The sequence below is a fragment of the Ochotona princeps genome, chromosome 10, assembly GCF_030435755.1.
Source record: "Ochotona princeps isolate mOchPri1 chromosome 10, mOchPri1.hap1, whole genome shotgun sequence".
NCBI classification, from domain to species: Eukaryota; Metazoa; Chordata; class Mammalia; order Lagomorpha; family Ochotonidae; genus Ochotona; species Ochotona princeps.
In genome coordinates, this window is record NC_080841.1 from 30,388,434 (window position 1) to 30,412,791 (window position 24,358).

General features: G+C 48.7%; 1 protein-coding gene and 1 non-coding gene across 3 annotated transcripts in view; one reads left to right on the forward strand and one right to left on the reverse strand.

Moving 5' to 3' along the window:
• Window positions 1-514: 514 nt before the first annotated feature.
• The window catches only part of CAPN8 (calpain 8), a 56,102-nt gene continuing 32,258 nt past the window's right edge, over window positions 515-24,358 (reverse strand). The window contains exons 10-20 of one of the 2 annotated variants that reach the window (XM_058669215.1): window positions 21,539-21,723; window positions 14,839-15,050; window positions 12,807-12,843; window positions 12,126-12,194; window positions 11,196-11,253; window positions 9,373-9,437; window positions 3,840-3,908; window positions 3,355-3,433; window positions 2,714-2,830; window positions 1,874-1,932; window positions 515-1,032 (exon numbers count right to left, since the gene is read on the reverse strand). In XM_058669215.1, the coding sequence (XP_058525198.1) occupies window positions 1,009-1,032; window positions 1,874-1,932; window positions 2,714-2,830; window positions 3,355-3,433; window positions 3,840-3,908; window positions 9,373-9,437; window positions 11,196-11,253; window positions 12,126-12,194; window positions 12,807-12,843; window positions 14,839-15,050; window positions 21,539-21,723 (974 nt within the window). In that variant the 3' untranslated portion in view covers window positions 515-1,008. Of the gene's footprint in view, window positions 1,033-1,873; window positions 1,933-2,713; window positions 2,831-3,354; window positions 3,434-3,839; window positions 3,909-9,372; window positions 9,438-11,195; window positions 11,254-12,125; window positions 12,195-12,806; window positions 12,844-14,838; window positions 15,051-21,538; window positions 23,925-24,358 lie in introns of those variants that run through there. The other variant, XM_058669216.1, reaches the window with a different exon arrangement.
• Window positions 18,854-18,960, forward strand: LOC118759140 (U6 spliceosomal RNA). The gene has a single exon (XR_004995994.2). It is a non-coding gene; the product is annotated as a U6 spliceosomal RNA (small nuclear RNA).

The window sequence follows — 24,358 nt, forward strand, 5'->3', positions numbered from 1 at the left end:
TTATTTGAAAGATAGAATTACATGGGGTAGGACAATGAAAGGAGAAAGATCTTCCAACTGCTGGCTCACTCCCCAAATGATCACTCTAGCTAAGGTTGGGTCAGCCCAAAGCTAGGAACCAGGAGCTTCTTCCAGATTCCCACCTGGGTGCAGGGACCCAACCCCTTGGGCCATCATTTGTTGTCTTTCCAGATGTGTAAGCAGATGCAGGTATCTAAACTGAAGCAACTAGGACTCAGACTGGCACCTATATGAGATGTTGGCACTACAGGCATGGCTTAATCCATTAGGCCACAATGCTGGCCCCTACCCACACTGTTGATCTATCAGTAGTCTGTGGCAAGGCCATTTCCCAAGAATATCTTCTTTCATAAAAAAAAAAAACCCAGATTGTAAGTCACTAGGAAAGTCAATATCCCAATGAATACAATTTTATTTTTAATTCTTCTTTACCTATTTATTTGAAAGGCAGAGCAAGAGAGAGGGAGAAGGATAAGAAAAAAGGTAGAAAGAGGCCTTCCATCCATTGGTTCACTCCCCAGATGTCCCCAAGAGCTGGGGCTGGGCTAGACTGAAACTAGGAGCCAGGAACTCATCTCCCACATGGACAGCAGGGGTCTGAGTGCCTGGGCCACATTCCACTGGTTTCCCTTCCCAGGCACATTAGCAGGAAACTGGATTGGAAACAGAGCAGCCAGGACTTAAGCCAGTGCTCTAGCATGGGGTGTTGATGTCACAAGCTGGAGCTTAACCCACACAGGCACACCAATGCCTAGCACACAACGTTGATAGCTTTCCCTGCCTAAGCCTGGGGTTAGCTTCCCACAGCTCACAGCTTAGTGTTGGCAGGAGCCTCGGGGCCATCAACCTGCAGGGGTGGGATAGGCGCACATCTCAGGAGACAACCACAGACACTACAGACAGGGAACCACCAATGCCACAAAATGGTAAAGGGGAGGGAAGAGGCACACCAGCAAGCAGAGTACAGTTGATGTCCTGGACCAGGGGTCAGACCAGCACACAGCAAAGCCACTGCAAAACAAGAGACAGGGGTGAGCTCACAGCCTCCCAAGGAACAGGGCTGCTCCCACTGGGACCACAGACTCCTCCTCCCCTGTTCCCCTGAAAGTGTCTCACTTAACTGCACAAAGCTCTTAGCCAAGCCACCAACCTGTAAGCCAGGGTGCTACAAAAATGTGACTCAAAAAAAGTTCTGGACCCAAAAGGGTCCCCAACTTTTGGTACAGGTGTATATCCACATCCACATGGATATACTCATACATATATTCATATATATATTTATATATAAAATACACATGGGGTACTTTAAAACATTTGTGGAAATGAAAGTGAGAGTTCATTCTGGTGTCAAAAAAGGGTGAAATCTATGCATACTAAGGATCTTCAAAAGGTTTGTGGAAAATACATTTGATAAAAAAATTCAGTTTCCAAAATTTTCTACAGCAAATATACATAGCTCTTAATTTCACTTTTCCATGAACATTGTGAAATAGCCCTTGTGTATGTCTTTACATGTACAGTAACATATGCACTCTGAGCATTCATATGCATTCCCATTTGGGTGCACGCACATACTCCATTCTCAGTTGCCCATGACTGTCTGGTGTCACTCTTCTGGAGAGAGGCCTTCTCTAGACCACAGGACAGGGCTTGCACCTTTGAAGTATGCCTGTAGCTTTATCTTTATAACAATAATACTAAACTGAAGAGTCTGCATGACAATTGCCACAGAACATGCATGACATGCACTGGAAATAAGACAGCTCGGGGCATAAACACCACACAACGCCGATGCCATTTGAAAACTTCACAGTACCACCAGCAAGTGTTTCATCAGGCCTCGGGCCACTACCTCAGGCAGAGAGAGCTGCACAGTGCCACTCTGGTCCTTGTCCAGGAGCCTGAACAGTTCTGAAATGGCAGAACAGGAAGGCAATTAGCTAGGGTTGTCATTGGACAGCAAAACTACTCTCGCCTCATCCCACTCCCCACCGGCATCCCCCCCGTCCCCTGCAGCTCCCTCCTTGCCCCAGGGGCCTTGAAAACCAGATCTAGATCCAGTGCCCAGGGCGCACCTTTGGCCAGCAAATGCTCCTCTGCCCAGATGGACAAACCCAGCCATCAGCAGAGATGGACTCTTTGTCATCTCTGCCCTCAGTGGCTTTATGTCAGCAACATGCTATGATCTTTGGTGCAGGGGTGGAATGGTCATGATCATGAAGAATCCAGTCTCCCAGTTTTGTCTTCAGTTACCAGATCCTTTTAGAATTTACCACCTCCAGTCCTCCCTTCATAAGCTGTCTGAGCAATGATAACACAGCAGGCTGCCAAGGCTGAAGAGAGCAGGGAAAGTCCCCTTCCCCTCAATGGCAGCTGGCAATGACTCTCAGCATGATCTTCATCAAGACACAAATGTCACCAGTCACTAGACCATCTAAGGACTCACTCATCTTGACCAAGGGTCTGTATAGAGCAGGTGCACAATACCCTGAGTGACAACCTCTTAAGTCCCCAAGGAAATGCACCCTGTGCCTTTGGGTGTGGCCAGTTCCACTCTCCAGCGTACCTAGCCCCATCCATAGGTTCATAGAAACCCTGGCCCCTAAAGACAGCAACTGCTCTGGCCCTGCCCCCTTGCTACTCCTTACATCTAAGGGGAAGTGGGATAAAGTCAAGGAAAGAGGTGGCTCACTGAAGAGGGTCTCCAGACGGATCATACAGGCCACAAAGCTATCAAAGTCGATGCCGAGCTTGCTGCAGGCATACCGCAAGGCAATGGTTTGCTGCACTTGGTTGTTGAGGGTGAAACCTGGGGGAGAGAGTCACAGTAGAGTGAAGAACTCAACCATGACTTCGGCAAAAACTCAAAGGGGCTGACACTGCTGGCCCCCTTTGCAGTTTTGTGCACATGACTCTGCTTCCTAGAGGGAATCCCACAAGCATGCTGGCATCAGACCACCTCCTCCGCGAGACCCCTTATCAGGAACAGACCCTTCCTTGGCCCAACACGGTGGTCATAGCAGCCATGGCCAATGACAGTAGAGAAGATCAGGACCTGTCTGTCTTGCCCCTAACTAGCTCCTTCAAATCCCCACCATCTATGATCGCTGTCATCACCCCAGGAACAAACAGAGCTCCTGTAAAAATTCCCCTTGCTATGCTATATAGAATCCAGCAGCATTCCCCCTTTGGAGGATAAGGAAGATACTCAAAAAGTTTAGTTGAAACACTGATGTCCAATATAAGCTAACTAATTGCCAGCGATGATCATATGTAACCACGACAATGAATAGAATAACTATTTGCCATGAGCATACCAGCACGAGTTCTCACCTGCCTTCTTGAGAGCTGTCCTCATCTCATGGGCATCGATGGTCCCCAAGTGGTTACAACCCACTTCCAGATAGATCTCCTATAGCAGAAACTCCAGATAGCATTAAAAGCCATGCACAGCCCCTCCCAGTCATCTCCCTCCACTCCACTGTTTCCTTGGAAAGTCAGTGACGCTTCTAAGAAGCAAAACCATTGATTCATCCCAGGAAAGTTTCAAAACAAAGATGAGAGCTTGGGCTGAGAGCCAATGCTGGCCCCTTTGCCCTCTGAATGGTGGGGGTTGGCATAAGGCTCTCTGGATGCCTTCTTGGTGCTTCCTGAACAATGAACAAAAACCTGAACAAATTCAAGTCTTGGTGGTTTTGACCATAACTAAGGATTTGATCAGTTGAAAGTCCAACCTAGATACACAATGAATTGTCAAGAAGAGTTAGAACCAAGGAGAGGGGCCAGAACCCAAGAGATGCCCATGAAAGAGAATTTACCAGATACTTCTGAATCTTCAGCCAAACCATCTTCAATTCCTCTGGTCCCAAGGTACCTGTTCCTTTGCTCTAGGCATGTTAAAGGAAAACATGATAAAGTCTCAATTCTACATGCTGTATGAATCTTTCTCTTGTGATCTTGCAAGAGTGTCCTAAGGCCTTAGTCAACCCTCCAGGTTTGCAACAGGCAGAGCAGTAGGGGCAACTATGGGAATGAAAAATAAACATGAAAAATCCAGCTCTAGCCAAGTCTCTCCCTTGAAGCCAGGCCCAGAGCTAGGGATAAAGGGCAAGTTGTGAGCCTGAAGACCTGCTCACAATACCACTGCTTAGCATTTAACACCCTGACTTACCAAAAGAATTATGTGACTTGTATGAGAAGTAGGCACCCAGTTCATTTTCAAAATAAGATGCTTAGCTGTAAGTAGACTGCTAGCTAGCACAACAGTTTGCAGATGTGTGGAAAGTTGCAAGTACCTGGCTAGCATAACAGCCAGGTTATATGTACTTGGCAAGCTCTTAAGCGTGGCCAAAAGCTGCAGTAAATACCAAGAAGACTGTAACATCCAAGTACTCAACCAGGTCAAAGTCCAACTACCAGTCCAAGCACTGGGGAGCCACCTGAGGAGGGACTTACATGCTAGGAAGTAAGTAGCTTGCAGTAAATCGGGCGTCTGTCTCACTAGACGCCCGATCTTGCAAGATGGTTAATAAACTGTCACTCTCACTGCATCCTGAATCCATCCTTTACGTGGGCATGTGAGGTTGCTTCTCGCATGCACACATTCACTTCCAGATTTAATTTCTGTGGTTGATCATGCAGATAATTAGTTTGTCAGACTGTCAACATGTTCTCAGAAAAGTCATCAAGAATCGTCATGGATGGGATTTGGATTCTCAGCTGTGCTGTCTGCACACAAACCACCACACAGGATGGTAGGTGATATGGAAAGTCCTGTGCTCAACTTGCATTCACTCCATGAATACCTGGTGAGCAACCTGCTAGGCCACAGGGATGTGGTTTGTAACCATCCCTACCATCATGAAGTAGAGCTTCTTTGAAACCCTTTTCTGCCCAGTCACAATTCATGGGTTCACACCAATGTGCTACAACAGTGACAGGAACAGTCTCTCTCCCTCATCCTTCAAACTGCAAACAAAAATGCTGTGTCCTCCCTATAATCTCATCCTTCTGGAATGCTTGTGCTCCTGCATGTGGGACCCACACTGAGAGCCGAATGGACTACAGCACCTATACTCTGCCTAGTCACTCATCCAACCAATCTCAGAAGAGCAACATGCATGGAGAGCTCATCTCCGGATCCAGGCACCTTCCATCCTCACTAGACATGGTCACCCATTTTCCAAGAGAAGGAGCAGAGGGTTCAGAGCACGCCACAATTTCCCCACACTTAGACACATAACAAGTGGTACAGCCAGATGTTGGTTCCCCATTCTTGATTCTAGATCCCACTGCCTGCAGAGACAAGACCAATTGAACAAAGGCCTCCCCAGCACACTCTTGGACAAAAGTATTTAAAACTTGCACCTGCTGGCATACATGTGGGTCAGGTCTGGGTTGGGGGGGGCAGGCTGGACAAGTTCATTACACCCACTCACAGATCTGGGAACAAGGACGGGGTGCAGGACAGGCTGGGTCAAGCCGTAATACCAGCCAGTTCACATTAGGCCCAGTACTGGGAGCTGACTGGGCTTGGCTAGGCTGCAGCACCCATCAGCATTAGCTGGAACTGGGGTCAAACCAGGCTGGGCCAGGATGCAGCACCCGATGGCAAATGCCCTGGTGAGGTGGGTCATGCAAGACTAGGCTGCAGCACCCACCAGCACACGTGAAACCCAGAGGGGGGAAATGCAACCCCATTAGGAGGACTGCAGGAGGGGTGCTCCCTGCTGGGTCACTGACCCTACTAGCAAGCATGAGAACTAGCATCAGGGCAGACCAGGCCAACAAAGACTACAACACCTGTTGGCCTATTTGTGAACTGAGTTAAGGGGAGAGCCAGCCTGGGCTAACCGATTGTACCCACTGTGCATGCACAGGCCAGAGTAAGAGCATGTTGGTTGGGCCTTGCCACAGCATCAGCTGGCAAATGCTGGGACTGGAGGAAAATCCTGAAGCTAGACTGCAGAATCACCTGGAGAGTGCAAGATCTGAGATTGAGATTTTGCCCAGTAGAGAAACTATGGGCACCTCTCTAATGGGTTACAACTCCCACTGGTGAATTTAAGAACCAGGGCTGGAGGCAGGCCTAGCTAGACAGGCGGTGGCACCCACCAGCATGAGTATGAGCTGGATAGTGGGGTGAATTGAGTTGAGCTAGACTTCAATGCCCATTAATGCATAAAAGAGCTGAATGGGATGTGAGACAGATTGGACCAGCAGACTGCACATACAGGCAAGCACAGGAGCCAGGGATGGGAGTAGACCTGATGGGGGTATTAGGAGTCACTCCATCTAGGTTGCAGCTCCCGCTAGGGAATGTGAAGGCTGAGTGTGTGGGGGGGCAGGGTTGGGCTGAGCCACAGTATCCATTGGTTTATGTAAGAGATGGAGCTAGATACAGAAATGATCCAGCTACTGCAATTACCAATGTGAGCATAGGTTGATGTATGTGATAAACAGAGCCGGACCCCATACTGGCAAATCAGGTCTGGGATCACTTCAAAAGGTTTGTTTGGGGATCCTCCACTCCAACTGAACCACTGGACTCAGAACTCCAACCATGAGGAGAATTTCAGGATCTGTGATCTGACGTGGAGTGCGTGTGTCAGAATTGAGACTCATCAGTGGCTTAGACAGAACAGTGAATGGCATACTCAGATGCACATGGAGGATTTGGCAGTCCATTGGAGCCTGCAGAGGACATCTGGTACATAGCAGAGGATGGAGGGCAGAACAACTACCCCAGCCAAGTGTTGACAGCAAATATCAGGGTGAATGGAGATTAAGGTGGACTATGTCAGCCAATGGACATTGGAAGGATTTCCTCAATCCTGAATGAAATCAACAGCATTTCAGAACAATCAAAAGCATCTCCTCTCTGTCCTCCTCTTTGTATATCTGACTTTCCAATAAAAATAAATAAATCTTTAAAAATGGGGTGGGGGGAGCAGCTGGAACAGTAGCCTTGTGGCTAAAATCCTTGCCTTGAACGCTCCGGAATCCCATATGGGTGCCGGTTCTAATCCTGGCAGCCTCGCTTCCCTTCCAGCTCCCTGCTTGTGGCCTGGCAAGCAGTAGAGGACAGTCCAAAGCCTTGGAACCCTGCACCATGTGGGAGACTCAAAAGGAGCTCCTGGCTTCGGATTAGTGCAGCACCGACCATTGTGACCACTTGGGGAGTGAATTATCGGACAGAAAATCTTCCTCTCTGTCTCTTCTCCTCTCTGTATATCTGACTTTCCAATAAAAATAAATAAATATTTTTTTAAAAAAGCACCTGTGCAGAATCCTTGGAGCATGCCCCGGGATGACATTGGGTATCCATTCCCCATCCCCAGGTGCTGATGTGGTTGGAAGTCTGGGTATAGCTTCTTCCCTCATCTCTCCCTTCCCCCAGATACAGGAAGAAGAAAAGGAAATTTTGAGAACAATGGTCTCACTCACTGTCCCCTTATCCTCGATCTTTACCACCCTATTCAACTATGTAAACATCATTAAAAATAAAATTATAAACAACAACAACAAAAAAAAACAAAAACACACACACCCTCTCTGAGTCAGGGAGCACCAACAAATGCTATCATACTTGAAGTGTCATGCTGAGTAAAAGGAGCTGGTCACCAAAAACTGCATGGTACAGAATTCCATTTGTATGATGTGTCCACAACAGTCCACAAATGCATAGAGGCATAAAATTGATGGGTGATTGGTAAGGATTGGGGAATTGATGGGAAATGGAGTAAGTGCTAATGTTAGTATGAACAGTCTTATGGGAGTGATAAAAATGTTCTAAATTATTTGGCTGTGGTTTCCCACCTCTGTGAACCTACAGAAAACCACTGGACTGGACACCCAGTGGGCCTGCTAGATAGGACGTGAATTACATCTCAATAAAGCTGAGGGTTTTCAGTCTTCATGGGCAGGGAAGATGGGCAGTCACAGTCTTCTCAGAGGGAACCACTGGGAACCACATGGAAGATTGCAAGGAGACTCCTGTGTCTAAATGGAAATCAACCATCCAGGTGTGATGAGAACTAGTCACAAATCAAATAAATCTGTACAGCAAAGTGAATCCACACTGAGGAGCTCTCTGCAATCTACATGTTCAGTTGTTAACCACAAAGGCACAGGGAAACACAAGTGCTAAAGGTTGCTGCATTGTGAGAAAACAGCCAGCTGGATCTCTGGGACCACAGGATGGCACCATTTTTCTAGACAGATAACCCAAGCACAGGCCAACACCCATACTCCATGACACCCACTGTATATGACCACTGCACAAAGGAGCCCCATCCCTCTGCCCCACCCCCAGCGGGTGGGGCAGAATCCTGCAAAGCTCAAGGACGAGGCCCTAATTACTGAGGAGAACCAACCAAGGCTCCTGTTCTTCAAGAGCTCACTCACACCATCAGCACCGAGATGGGCAGTAGCCTATAGCTGCCCTGGGCATCACTTTAAGGAGATGATGATGCTGGAGTTTTCTCTGCACCTTGACACCTGGCACATTCCCTGAGTTTAGGAGGTCCTGACCTCTCCATTCCTCCTGAGTGTTGGTGTCTCCTGAAAATTCACATGATGAAACCTAATCTAATGTGAGGGTGTTAGGATGTAGAGACCCCCAGAGGCCACATGGAAGAGCCCCATAAATGAAATTAGTGCAGCTATTAAGAGGGGCCCCAGGGAGCTCCCTTAACCCTTCCGCCAGGTGAGATCCTGGTAAAACCACACCTGTCTATGAAGCAGCAGGGAGGAGGCTCTCACGGACCACATATACAGGCACTTTGACCTTGGAGAGTGAGCAACAAATTTCTATCACATAGAAACTACGCAGTGTATGATATTCTGTTATAGTCACCCAAGACATCATTCTTCAGCATGCCTAGAAGGCTAAATTAGATCAGAGAGAGCAAACAGGTTCTATGTGGGGTGGTAAATCTGAACTATCAGCAGAGGCTGTCCAAAGACCATGTGCAGATCCTGAAGGCCAAGGCCAGGCAGCATGAGGAGGGACCCCATCACCACTGAGCACAGCAAGAGGGGCACTGTGACTAACAGGGTAGGGTACAAATGCCATCTCTCTGCTGTCTCCAAACCTTGGCTCACACTCTGCATGCCTCAGTTTCTCCACCTGTAAAACTAAGGTCACCTCACACCTGTTGAGGATCATGGACAATGTGACACATTTCTCTTTCAAGTTGCCAGCACAGTTCCTGACCTTGGCTCCATAAATGTTGCTTCACTCTCCATGGTTTCCCTTGTCTACCCTTCCCTTACTTCTTACTGGAAAAGGTTGGGGGGTCTTGCAAAACAGGACAAAAAAAACAAAATACTCTGACATTTGAAGGATACATCCAGCAAGCTGATCATTTCCCGGCAAGTGTTGATGTTGAATCCATAGAATTTTATGTCTGTTCCTACATAAATAAATAGGTGGAAAATGATAGTCAGATCATTTGAAGATGGGGAAAATAACCTCTCACGATAGGAAACCCCACAGACACCAACCGGAGCATGCAACGCAAAGTGGTCTCCACAAAAAAGAAAGGACTTTAAGGTGGACAGACCAGGATAGACCTGGACAGACCTCCTGGGCCTCCTTGGGGCCTGGGAGAGGGTGCAGTTGTCCAAACCTCGGTTATTCACAAGCACAAACTTGAACAAGTGAATGTCTCTCAGCCTGGGTTTCCTCCCCCATCAAATGGGGGAGGAAATGATGACGATAGGCAGTCCATGCCCCAAGAGTTGACTGGACTTTGAGATAGCTTAAAGTACTTGGTATATGGTGAGTTCTTAACAAAGCAGCTAATTGGTCTAAGTACCCCACTCCTCAGAAAGACCCCATGGGGTAGACTCTCTCATTATCCTCATTTCATAGACCAGGAGACTGAGGCCTAGGGAACTAATACCATTTGCTCCAAGTCACACAATGAGTAGGGACACAGCTGGGATTTCAACACAGGCTGCCTGGCTCTGCGGCTTGTGCTACTAACCACAACACATACTATTTCACATCAGCTGTTACCCTTCCTTGCTAAACTGCAGGCATCTCCTAGGAGTTCCAGCTATCCTTGGCTTCCATGTTTACCTCCCTTATACCTAGAAGTCAAGGTCAGGGGCCACAAGCCCCTGCAGCCCTCTCCTGTAGCCAAGCACAAGAGGGGCAGTCTGCCCAATCCAAGGCCTGGACTCCGAGCCCCAGGGAGCTGCTCAGCCCAGGGCTGTCTCCAGGAGGCATCCCACTGGCTTTGTGGCTGAGTCTCTGCTTGCTGCTTTTGCTCATTGGTCCTGCTCTGGTGGGTGAACAAGAGCCCATCACTCAAACGGCCCATTCCATGCCTGAAGGGAAGTCAGCACTATGTGGCTTCTACCGGCCTGAATTGGCAAGAGAGGAGCAAACCTAGCCTCCTGGGGCAGCCTGGCCCTCTGACACCCAAGACTTGCTCAAGTCTGCATTGGGCAGTCTCAGCCCTGCCACGGTCCTTCCGCCACAGAATCTTCAGCTACCAGGGGTTCCACAGGGTCTATGTCATTCATTTTGCAAAAAAAAACTACCACTCAAGTCAATGCCCCCACCCTTGCTCTTTGCTCCTGGGACTCAGCACATGATTGCGTTCTGTACCACAGAGCCTCCATCCTGCAGGGTCTGGGTAATTGCCAGTCCCAGCCTGGCACCCTGTCCTCTCCAGCCCCAGAGGCTGCATTGCTTATATTGCTGGACACAATTAGAACCCCTAGAGAGAACAGGCATTTGGTGCTGTGACTAAGATACCACTGGGGATGCCTGGATTCAAGTCCCAGCTCCAGTTCTGTTTCAGTTCCCTACTAATTTGCACTTTGGGAGGCATCAGGTGATGGTTCAAATACTTGAATCCCTGCCATCCATGTGGGATGCCTGAATGGAATTTCAAGCTCCTGCCTTCAGCCTGGCCCAATCATGACTGCTGCAGGCATTTAGGGAATAAACCAACAGAAGGATTATCTCTCTCTCTCTCTCTCTCTCTCTCTCTCTCTCTCTCTCTCTCTCACTCTCACTCTCACTCTCACTTCCCAAAATAAAATTCAAAACAGCCTAGTGTACCCCTCCCTGGTACCAAAGGTCAAAGCCTATGACACTGGCCCAACACCTGCTTGCCCCCGCCACATCCTGAAGGGCCTCCCAAGGAGGAACTCACGTTTGGAAAACGCCCGGTTCAGCAGTGCTTTGAGCACATTGGCAGTGACCTCAGAATTCTGGAAAGAGAAGCCCAAATGGGAGTCACAGTGGACTCTGACCAAGGTGCTGAAAGACATCCAATTAGGTCATAGCTCCCAGCACCCATCCTCTGTGCTGGCCAGGACCCTACAGGCCCACCACCACCATCACCACCAAAAGAGACCGACCCCACTGACACAGCAGGAGACAAGAGTAGAAGGTTCTCATCAGGCATAAGCTTTCACATTTCTGATGCTCCTGACATTCTGAATAAACCAGGACCACTTGGCAACTAAGCAAGCAAGGTTCAGGTAGCAAAAACACCAGCCTACACTTCCCTGTATTTGACATCCATGTATGGGGCAGTATCAAGAGGCTGTCCCCACAGGAAGTCACCCTGAGCCTTCCTGCCATGGGAGTGAGGAGGAGGAGGAGGGGCAGAGGCATGCACATTCCCCTTCAACAGCTTCCTGCCATCCATCCTCCAAAAGACAGCAGGATCACTGGTTCTGGGGCTGCTTGGGACACCTCTTGGGGCAGTGACCTGCGCTGCCTCCCAACCCATGCCCAGGCTACCTGAGCTGTCTTGCACCCAGCCTGGGGACTATCTCTAAGAGATGTGGATGTAGGGAGGTTTAGCCACCTTGTGCTCCAGGCACAGCCCCACACGGACAATGCCAATTTACAAACAGCAGAGCTGATCCAGAAGCGTCAGCGAGGACAGCAGTCTCAAACCCATGTTCACTGTCCCTCTGCAGTACCCTGGATCTTAGCACAGGATGAAGAAGGGAGCAAACACAGGGGTTGGGGCTAGGGGTGGGGGAAAGTCCTGAGACCCTCATTGCTCTAGGGTCCCAGAGAATGAAAGATGAAATGACCAGAGCATTCCCAAGTGGGCGCCTGCCCTCACCTTCCCCGCAAGCTCCTCCAACAGGCTCTGGAATCCATCATCTTTCCCATCCAGCTCGCTGGAATGTGGCTACAAGGAAGTTGCAAGGTTAAGATGGAAGAGAGAGAGAAAGACAAAGATTTGCAGTTCATTCATTCATTCATCCCTCCATCCACTTATGTCTCCTGCACACCTGCCCTATGCAAAATTTGGACCCAGCAGGGACCTGTGGCAGTGAGTAAGAGATTCATCCCAGGCTCTGGTTCCCTGGGGCTTGGGGTCCAACAGGGGCTCCATGTTGGGTCTCTGAGGTTCTCCACAAGAGCTGGAGAGTATTGAGCCCCAGCACTCCTAGATTTCTAATTTCAACCCTGAATTGCTTTCAGAAAACAATACAAAGCACTGACATTAGACAGATCTTTCCCTGCTAACAATCTGGGCAAGCAGCAGAAAACAGCCACCCACATGGAAGACTCGGATGGGGTTCCAGGCCCCTCCTGGCTTCAGCCTGCCCAGTCCTGGAGATTGCAGCCATTCAGGGGAAAGAACCAGAAGATTAGATAGATAGATAGATAGATAGATAGATAGATAGATAGATAGATAGATATTCTCCTTCTCTCTGACTCTCCCTTTCTCATTAATTGACTTTTGAATAAATAAACCTTTAAAAAAAAGAATTCACCATACCAAAAGATTACATACCTCATGTGGGTTTCCAGCCACAACATCTCCAATTTCTCTGAAATACAGAGGAAGAAGCCAGATAAGAAATAAAGTACAGGGCTCGGCAGCGTGGCCTAGTGGCTAAGGTCCTTGTCTTGATCCCATATGGCCGCTGGTTCTAATCTCGCCAGCTCCACTTCCTCTCTATCTCTCCTCCTCTCAGTATATCTGACTTTGTAATAAGAATAAAATAAATTTTAAAAAAAAAATAAAAAAATAAAATAAAATAAAAAAAGAAATAAAGTACAAATAATGACCGCAGTCCTCTAGGGAAATTTTCTCACTCCCCACCCAGGACCTTCAGCTTCTACCAAACACTGTAGAACCTGAATCTTTAACGAGGATCCTTCTCTTTCACCTCCCCAACCCCTGCCCCAAGCTTCCAAGTGGGCTCATCATGGATTCTAGAAAATTCTACCCTAGTGGACCACTCCTCTAGGCCACTCTTTAGTCCTCTGCAAACCTATTTCAACATTGCTATTGAAATGGCCTCCAAAGAGGCTGCAGTACATGCACACATGTGTGTACATAGTATGTGATGTGTGGTACACATGTGTTACTGTGTGATGTGTGTGGTATCATATGTGGTGATGTGTGCATGTGTGTGTTGTATGTGGCAGTATATAGGAATGTGTATATGGGAGTATAGGGATACATGTTTGCTGCATAGTATTATGCATGCTATATGTGAGCTGTGTGCAGTGTGTTTAGTGTAAGTGTGTGATTTATGGTATGTAAATGGTGTATAGTATTGTGTGCAGCATTAGAGTTTTATGCAGAGTGTGTAGTGTGTGCGGTGTGTGATATGTGAGTGGTGTGTAGTGCATGGGGGATGGAAGTAGGTACAGTTTTCCCTTGCTTTCCTCAGGGGATTGCTTGCAGGACACCTTGCTGCATGTACCAAGGGGCACGGACACTCAAATCCCTTGTATAAAGCAGCGTAGTATGTACAGAGAACCTACACAAGCCTCTTGTGTACTTTAAATCATCTCCAGATTACTTCTAATTCCTAATTATACAACATAAATGCTATGTAAATAGCAGCTACATTATATTGTTTGGGGAATAATGACAAGAAAAAGTCAGTTGAGCCTCTGTAAAATTTTTTTTCTTTTCTGAATATTTTCAATCTTTGGTTGCTTGAATCCATGGATAGGGAGCCCAAAAACATGGGGACCCCACAATGCATGATGGGGTATATTGTACATATGCTACGAAGGAGAATACGCCTTATAGTGTGTGTGGTGTGTGCATAGCTGTTGCACAGTGTATGGGTATGTTACAGATATGTGTGGTATGTGTATAATATGTAGATAGTGTGGGGGTGTAATGAGAAATACTGTGTGTAAAGAATGTCATTGTGTCTGGTTTGAGTATAGGAATAATATGTCTTGTGTGTATGTGGCATGTGAATACTGTGTATGATATGCAGTTGTGATGTGAGTTGTATGTGATATGTGTGGCATCATGTGTGGTTTGAATATGCAGGATATGTGGTGTTTAGTGCATGTATGTATGTGGTATGTTGTAGAGTATGCAATACATATGTTATATACATACAGGATGTCCATCTATTTACTGTATCTGTGAGGAGGTAATTTGTGCTATGGTATGTACATATAGGCTGTGCATGTACGTGGTGTGTGCATGTGTGTCTAATGTGTGTTGTATATGTAGGGGTTTGTGCATGTGTAAGAAGGGGGAGGTGGTCCCACCCTCCTAACCCAGCTCTCTGGGCCTCATGTGGCCCCTGGATGGCCCCAAACCCTCCAGCCAGGCTGCCACCTTTCTCTCCACCTTCCCCTAGTGTCCTGTCAGTTAGATGACAGACAGGAGGAGACACCAATGAGGGATACTGGGAGCCTGCAGTATTATTAAAAGCTTCTGAAAACACCAGCCAGCAGCCAGGGTGCCCACCTCCCTAACCCAGCAATAGGACCCCTTTCCCTGGGCCTGCCCCATGCCCAGACAAAACCCCCCCAACCCCCCTGCAGAGGCCAAGTCCACGCACAGGGCCTTGGTCTTCTTCTCTGAGAATACCCTCAAGCAGAACTCTCCATCCTTGAAGGGCTCAAAAGTGGATGGCACCACCAGGTATTCGCCGGGAGGCAGTCGGGTCCGGCAGCACACTTCTCGCAGGTTAACGTAGGTGCCAGAGCGGGCAGAGGGCTGGTGGCCCAGGAAGAAATCTCGGCCCAGATGCACATCTGTGTGACTCTGCAGCTGCACAAAGCAATAGGCTGAGTCAGTCTCTCCCTAAATCCTGGAAGATGCCATCCAGAGAGCTGGAGTTTATTGCGTTGATATAACGGCTGTTGGCTTTAATACCACGCTAAGATGAAGGAGGCTTGAAGTCTGGCCTGCAGCCGCTGTGTCAATCACCAAATGCATTTTGAGTAACTTCTGGTGCCAGGCCCTCTTTGAGACCCTGATCTTGACTGTATGAGCTTGACCAGACCCTCACCTCCACCCCCATGGGTGGTGGAGGCCCTCTCTGGAAAGGTTAGGGGGCCCATGTTGTTTTACCTGGGGCTAAACCATTACCTGGGATGTCCCCAGCCCATTACCAACTGCCTGGTTCAGATCCCAGCTACTCCATTTACGATCCAGCTTCCTGCTAAGGAGAATCCTGGCAAGCAGCAGGCAATGGCTCAAATACTCAAGTCCCTGTCACCCATATGGGAGACACAGAGTGACTTCTAGACTCCTGGCATTGGCCTGACTGTTGCAGGTATTTGGGGAGTAAACCAGCAGATGGAAGATTTCCCTCTCTCTCTTTCAAGTAAATTAAATGTATTAAAAGAAAATGAAGAAGATCTTGAATAGCAATGTCTGATCTGTATTAAGCTTCCCCATAGAGGGGTGAGGGAAATCCCAGAGCCTATGGAATTGTATCATCAAATTATACACAAAAATAGAGAAACAAAATAGAAAGCTTCCCCACAGACTTGCTCTGTGGCATCCCTAGGGGAGTAGCATTGACCTTCCAGCTCAGGGCTGAGGCTGAGGCTGTAGACAAGAGCTTAAATCCTGGTCCTTAAGCCCAAGCAGCCAGGAGGCAGCTGCAGCCAGGCCCAGTGTGGGGCCCCTCCAGGCCCTCCTGGGAGAGGGGAATGGACAATGCTCCCCTGACCCACCTGCGGGCTGAGGGGGAGGAGGAGGCTGGTGGTGCATGACCCAGGCTAATTAGTGACTGAGGAGGGCTTCGGAAACAGGTGCCAACATAGCTACAACTGCACTGAGGCCTCCCATAGTCTGCCTCTCAGTGCCCAGGCCTCATCACAACAGGGCCAGGGCCAGTACTGACAAGCAGCAGGGGCTGTGACTTCCAACTGAAACTGCAATGCCCACTCAGGAGTGGACAGAGTCCACTCATGGTCACCTTATCCTCCTTGGATCAACTGGTCTGTTAAGCAGTGGACAAAACGGGGCCAGATGCCCCCACTATCCTGCCCAGAGCTCCTGCAGAGCTGACGTCCCTTCTGTACCTCCAGGGACACCAAACAGGCAGATGGCTAAAGGTCCCTGGCCAGCCAGCCCAGGATCAGCAAGAGCACAGAGGACTGCAGGTGAGGGGGTGGAGAAAAGATGTGTCAGCAAGGCAGATTACCAGGCCTACAGACTCAGAAACTGCGGGGAGCAGGGCCCAGCAATCTTCCCTGCAGCAGATTCTGAGGCACCTTCAAGTCAGACAACCTTTGACCCTCAGACCCTCTGGCATTGGCACAGCACAGTAACCATGGTAACATAGAGAGCACTATCGCAGGAGGGGCCGTAGTGTGCATGTTCAGCATTGCTATAAGTGGGGCCTTTCTGATGGAACCACTGCCAACTGCACTGAACTTGGGTACCTTTAGCCACTTGAAAACGCTCATGGAAAATGCAATTAACATTTATTTTGGTGTAAAACATTTTAAATACCATGCATAGTTTTTCTACAACAGGCATTCTCCAGGGTTTGTTTGAAAAGGAATTTGCTTTAAGTCATCCAAATTCCCTTTCTCCATGCTAAGTAACATGCATTTGTGAGTCAAGCACATGGTAGACCAGTAGTCTGCAGCTGTTAGGATGAGGCCTATAGCTTTGACTTATCAGTATGTGTTACATAGCCAGCCAAACTCAAAATCTGCAGTACCAGTGAGGCTGCAGAGGTAAGGCACCTCTGCCTAATAAATGTAATTGGATTCCACTTGGGGGAGTCCCAAGTCATCCGGTGTTCTGGCAACCTGTGATGCCTGGGTCCCCCTCTCCTATAAATTCTCATGGAACTGTTCTGGATATTGAGATTTTTTAATGCTCCCTTGATTGCTGCTGGGAAGATGACAGAGCTGACTTTGTACTGGCAGCCCTAAGGTGCACTCTCACAATGGACCATGACTGTCACCTCCCAGGAGTATTGCCTAGGGCTCCCACCTTTAACCAGCTAGGATAGATGACAGAGGTGGGCCAAGGCAGGCCTGGTAGCAGGAAGACCCAGATGGGAACATGAGAAGGATGACATGATTTCCGAATCCAAATGTAAGTTACTGAGAAGGAACAGGAAAAGTCAGAAGCCAAAAAGAAAAAAGCTGATGCTTCATTTTCTTATTAGAGATCAGGACATGTATTTCCGGTGGCCAGCTCAAAAGGAACTTCAAGTGTGCTGTAATCATCTTGTTCAAAGGAGGTGAACAGGGTGCATGGGATCAAGGTCCCCACTGTTCTCTTCCATGGGGACTGGACCTGTGGGGCTTGAGCTGTCTTTACCAACTCACAGGGGTTGTCAGCTCACTGGGTCTTACAGGTGCACATGGACCATCACAGGAAGTGGGTCCCGGTGGATGTCTGAGCGCAACCAAGCTCTTTCTCACCATAGGAAGGACGCCTGCCAGGGCTCACATACCTCCTTGGGAACCTGCAGGGCAGAAGGAAAGAGCAGGTCACTCAGAGCCTCCAGGTCCTCCCCTGGGCCTTTGTACCCTGCCACCACCACCACCACCACATCATCATCATTCAGAGAAACTGTGCCATCCTGGGCCCCTGAAGTGGAAGTTTACAGTAAAGAGAAATGAGTCGGCACTTCTGAAAGTGCAAAGTCATTGCTGAATAGCAAGGCCATCTGTAGATGAGAGGAATCTGTGCTGGCATTCTCATTTTCCAGTGGTATTGTCTACCAGAATCCCAGGCTCTTCAGGAGTAGTAGTCTTGGGGGTTCCTAACTAACTCTGTCTTCTTTCCATTAACAGCTCAGCCACAGCTACCACCACCACCTTCACCTCCATTGTCACATACTCTGCATCTGACCCAGCAACAGCCACAGGGCAGGAGTGGAGTCAAGCAGGGCAGTGTGGCAGGAGAGCAGGCCTCAGCCACTGCCCCCTAAGGGACACACAGGGGACGAACCCCTGTTAAATTCAGGGTACCAAATGCAGAGAGCAGGGCTGCGTGGCCGGGGCCTGCTGTCAAGGGCAGGAACTGCTGCAAAAGCAGGACCCTTTAGATTTAGTGGGGTCCTGTTTCTCAGTGGGTGACAGGTTTCTAAATTCAAGCCAGACTATGATGTCAGATCGTTAGAGCCAGAGAACGGAGCTTGTAGGGCTAGGAATACACTACCCCTTTACCCCTGCACACTCCTGCCTACAACCCCAGTCACTCCCTGCAAGCTCAGAGACCCCTACAATCACATACACCTTCTCCCTACTATCCCAGCTACCCCTACAGCATCACACACTCCTCAACCCAACTTTAGAACTGCTTCTGCTCACAGAAGTGATGCCCTAAATTATTTGCCCCCAGCCTTAAAATGACAAGCCATGGATCACTCCACTGCAGTATTTTATAAACAGCTATAATTTAAGGCTCAAGAAACTGACATGCTTTATATATTATTTGTGAAAACCAACACCACGTCACACAAAGCTCTTTCAGCCTCTTTGAACAAACACTTGGCTCATTTGGTTGCTAAGAGGAGCATGGTGGCCACAGTGTGTGAGAAGTCCACCAATTCTCCACTCGAAAAAAAATCATCCCTTAGAAGCACATGATGTGTGCTCGCTTCGGCAGCAAATATACTAAAACTGGAACGATACAGAGAAGATTAGCATGGCCCCTGCACCAGGATGACACACAAAATCGTGAAGCGTTCCATATTTAAAAAAAAAAAAGAAGAAGAAGCACATGATGCCCCCTCGGCCCAGAAAGCTCTCCAGCCACACCTTTGAAATCCAGTTAACCTTGCCAAGCCCTGAACGAAAGTCTCCTCCTCCCTGAAGCTGTCCCTCTCCGGGGGACACCCATGCGCACCCACGGTGGTCCTTGTCATCAGAGTAGACCTGCCTTCCTGCACTCGGTCATGGGCAACCCCAGGCAGTGTCCCCAGTTTCCAATGCCACAACTGGCACATAGCAGGTGCTCACGGAAGCTCACTACATTGACATGCATTTACAAAGAAGTCTTCTCAGGCACTCCACAGTCCCAGGAAGCAAAGGGTCTGCTTTTTTTCTATTTACAATCTAGGTGGAGATGAGAGAGTTGAACTGCAGCAGAATTAGAGCTTCTTCACTTGCATTAAATAACCTGCCATCAAGTAGCTATTCTTTTCTAACTCCCATCCTTCCAACATAAAACACACACATACACACACATACACACACACACACACAAGTCCTACCTTTCAGAATAAAATAAAGGAAGAGATTGCAGAGGGAGGGATGAGCTTGACACACATTTCCTCACTGGTTTCTTTTGCAAATACTTATTTTGCCAGCATTAATTTGTCTTAAGCTACCAGTCCTCTAGCTAGCTCTTGGTCCTCTTGATTAGAATTGCATTTCCCTCCAAGGAATTCATTTTTAACAAAGCTATAAGAAATTGTTAAAAAAAAAATCCACCACAATTCCCTCTGAAATTTGTTATACAGACTCTTTGCCAGTGAGCAGTAAGAAAAAAGTAGGTTCCAAGTTAGACCTTGGGGAGGGGGCAAAGCCAGTAGAGGGAATGTGGACAGCCACTCCCACTGGAGAATGTGAGCTGGGATTGGAGCAGACTAGACCAGGCAGAGCTACAACACCTATGGGCATCATATGAGCTAGATAAGGGAAGAGCCACGGTGGGCTGATTGTTCTGACTGATGCAAGCATAAATTAGTGTGGGTGAGGGTTGGTTGGGCTTTGCTGCAGCATCAGCTGGCAGAGGCTGGCACTGGGGGCTAATTCTGTCAAGTTAAACTCCAGAACCACCTGGAGAGTGCACAATCCAGAAGTGGGAGTGGCCTAGGAGGGAAATAGTGGGGTGGGTGCCTCCCTTTGGTTTACCACTCCCACTGGAGAGAATGAAAACCAGGATTGGGGCAAGGGTGGCTAGACAGAACAGCACCCGCCAATATGTATATGGGCTGGATAATAGAGCAGGTTAGGTTGCACTAGGTTTCAATGCCCACTGATATGTACGAGAGCGAAATGGGATATGGGACAGACTGAACAAGTCTGTGGTACATACTGGCAAGCATGGGAATCAGGGTAGGGGGCAGGCCTGGTGGGGGTTATGGGGAGTCACCCCAACTAGGCTGCAGCTCCCACTGGTTTGTGAGAGCACCCAGTATGAAGTGGCAGGATTGGGCTGGACTGCAACACCCATTGGAAGACAGGGCTGGAAACAGAACAGATCCAGCAGTTGCAATAACCAGCATGCGCATAAGTTAATTGGGGTGACAGACTGTGCCAAACCCTGTACTGGCAAGCACACACAAAAGAATCAGGTCTGGGATCACCTCAGACAAAGTTTCTCTGGGGAACCCTCCAACTGAACTGCTGATTTCAGAACCCCAATCATGAAGAGACTGTCAGCCAGTGGATTCTGAAGAGATTTCATCACGCTTGTAATGGTGAGATTGGCAGCAATTCAGAACTGTTAAACTATCAAAACTGCATGAACAGGCCCCTCGGAGCATGCCCCACATCCGGGACCTGTGATGGGTGGGAGGCTGGGTGGGGCTTTTCCCTTTATCTCTTCCCTTACCCCGGATACAGAAAGAAAAACTAATAATAATACTAATGCGGAAACTTTCCTGTAGTCCTTGACCCTTTATGCCCTAATCAACTATGTAAAGATCACCAAAATAGAATAATTTAAAAAAAAAGAGGTTCCAATTTGTTTCTGGCCAGACTTTGCCAAAGTCTGCAGGTCTTTCTTGGACACATCTGTGATGCTGTTGGATCCATAGAGAGCTGGTTATTGGAGCAAACTGATTCCTGAGCCAGGTTTGCAGTTATAGATCAGAGCCAGCTGTGCTCCCCCATCTAGAGATGCCAGAACCCAAAGTGACCATCTGGCTCCTGCAGCCCCAGACTGCACCCTGTGTTTTCCCATGCATGTCAGAAGCCAGGGTTGTCTTTGGCTCCCAAATCCAGCCTCCTTTCTCCCATTCAGTGACACTCCTGGCCATCATGTGACCCCTGAAGTGTGTTACCTCCCCAAGTTCTTGGTTACTGTCTCTGGGGAAGACTACAGGTGGAAGAGAGTCTAATAAGTATGCACATTTACACTACCCCTGATGACAGGCCAGGGTTAATGAATCAGACATATCAGTGTTAACTACAGACTTCAGACATAGGCATGAATCTCTAATTGTTTGGGAGGTTTTGGGAGGATCACGCGGAACGCTTGGCTAGAAACACTCAGGCCAGCAGGGACAATTTGCTCAATCAACTATCTCACATATTCACACCAAAGACTTCAAGCAGTACCTGGTAGATGGCGTAGCCAATGCTGAGCATGTCCTGCCCCATTCTCCTCTTCCGCCGGCGGTTCTTCTGCATCAGGCCCAACAGCACTGTGCAGCAGGGCTCGCCGCTGCCCTCCTGCTCCTCATCCGCTTCGTCCAAATGGATCTTGAACTGGGGATTGGTCCAATAAGTGGCTGGAAGTCACCAGAAGTGGTGCCACTCCCCATGGGGGTTGGAGATGGGGGAGAAGAAAATGAAAGGGGAGAACCTGTGTCATCTCAATGGAAGTTCAACTCAGGTTAAGCGGGCAGAGGAAGTACCCTCCACCAGGGGGAGATGTGGCCTCCTCCATCCAACGCCCACTTCTGGGCACCAGACACATCCTTTGCATTCACAAAGGATTGCATTTGGACATGTAACCTACCAAGAGCCAGCATATGTTCCACCGGGAATGCCCAAGAGCCCACCATCCCATGCCTGCCCAGGGTTACACTGAGAAGTAACCTCCAACTCCCACTGGGGACCATTTATATCTCCTTGTGTTCAGCTCAGGTATGTAAATACAAACCCACCTCTTGAAGGAAGGGAGACATTTTGGGTAAAATGTGTATCCCTGAGACAGACCAGAACAGGGTTCCAATGTGCAATGATGGAACTGCCAGGCTGTGGCCACCTGATTAGTCTGGGTGCTTCTTCTGCAAGAGTCTTAGCTCCAGGTCACAACCTAAAGCAGTGTTAGCATCCAATCCTCCACCCATGAGCCTGGGTGGGGGGGCGGTCTCATGAATGGCGATCGTGCCACAGCCCACCCATAAGACATGCCCCCGACACCCAGCAAGCCAGGTAATGATGCATGAGGAATCACACCTGGCCATCAGGACTTGCTGCTGGCACCCCACCCACAGGTAGTTTAAAAGACTCCATTTCAACATAATGACCATGCCAGGATGCAGAGACCCCAAATGTTTGTATCAGGGCACACTGTGGTTCTGCGACAGGGTTGAGCATCATAGGAGAGGGTCTCTGGGCAGAGAGGATGAGAGGAAACAGGAGCAGGCAGGCCTGTTCTAACATCCTCTCAGTATGGATTCCCTGTGAGCACCAACAAGGCAGTCTCCACTTCCCAGGGTTTCTTTTTTTAAAAGGTGCAAGTGCATAGATTTTAAAACCAAATATCTACAGATCCCAGAGGAGACAGAGAAGACTATATAGCTTTCCATCTTCACATCATTTTCAAGGATTGGGCCAATCCATTTCTTGCTGACAGAGTAGCCACACGAATGGTCCTGAGCCTGGGTGCCCATGGTGTTCTGAGCTCCCAGAACAATCCAGGAGATTTGTTAAGCCTTTTTCTAAGAGCTTGCTCATGGTGAGCAGATTTTAACTTCTCCCCAATGTAACATTACAGCAATCCCTATACTTTTTTGTTCACTCGTTAATAGTACTGGAGATAGAGAATGGGCCATTGAAAAAAAAAGAAAAGAAAAACAACTCCATTTGTATCATGCTGCATAGTAGAACAGATGCTTGCCAGCTCATCCCGGCTCATCACAACTGCTTGGAAGGCAGAAGTTACTACCCCATTTTGAGGATCAAGAGAATGCAGTCCAGGAAAGGCACACCCCACAGATGCTGGTGCTATCAGGGAATGAGGACATCAAGACAAAGTTGCTGACCCTGGGCCCCACAGCTGTTACACTGAGCCCCAGGTACAGGATGCCAGCCAGCCACTGGCCAGAAAGGGGAGCTGTGGAGGGACGGAGAACACAGCAGGAGAGACTGCCAAGAGCACAATTGTAACCACCTGCGACTTCATTGTTTTTAATTTGTGTTTATTTTCATTTTCATTTAAAAGAGACAGAGACAGAGATCTTCTACCCACTATTTCACTCCCTCAAATATCCACAACAGCCGGGGCGGGGCCAAGCCAAAGCCATAATCTAGAAACTCCATCCACGTCTCCCATAGGTAGTAGGGACCCAAAGACTTGGGCCATTATCTGCTGCCTTCCAGGATGCACCTTAACAGAAAGCTGGAATTCAGGACAGAATCCAGGTCTCAAACCTGAGCACTCCCATCTGGGATGCGGGCACCCCAAACAGTGCATTAACTGCTGTGTCAAACACCACTCCCATGTGGGACATTGGGTTAAGGCAGCTTCCACAGCAGTGAGCACAACTCGACCACGAGCTCCACTGATCACATGGCTGGCCTCGCCCCTGTGCTGAGGGACTACGTCAATCAACATCAATCAACAAAGATCAGCAGCAAACCGGCCAGCTGGAGCACAGGACTGGGTGCGGAGAGAGGGGCCTGCCTTCCTTCACTGCGCCTTAGCCAGGTGAGCTGGTTTTGTCAGTTTCTTCATCAGGCGTGAGTTCAGCCTAGGAGGAGTCTACACACATGTATTAGTGCATTTCTGAGAATCTGGGATTCTTTCCTCATTAGTAAGATGAGGAGCCCCAGTTAGTGCACAAGTAACAGGTGCACCAGACTGTTCCCGGCAGGGATTGAGCCCAATGGCACCCTTGAAAGCAGGCAGGGGCCACATGCAGTGAGCCACAAGTCTCACCCTGCACCCCCAGTTCACGCGCAGATGTGGAGTGGAGCCTCCACGGTGCTGGGTGCAGTCCACACTCCTTCAGCATGCCATCAGCCACACCGTCCCAGAGCCCAGTGGACAGGTGGGAATGGGGAAGCAAGAAAGGAATAGAGAACCTTGTAGGAGGAGCTGAGAACAGGTGGACAGGAAGACATCAGGGGTCAAGGCCAGCTGAGTGAAACAAGGTGGATTTGAACAGCGGCTGACATCAGGATGTGGACCAGCAG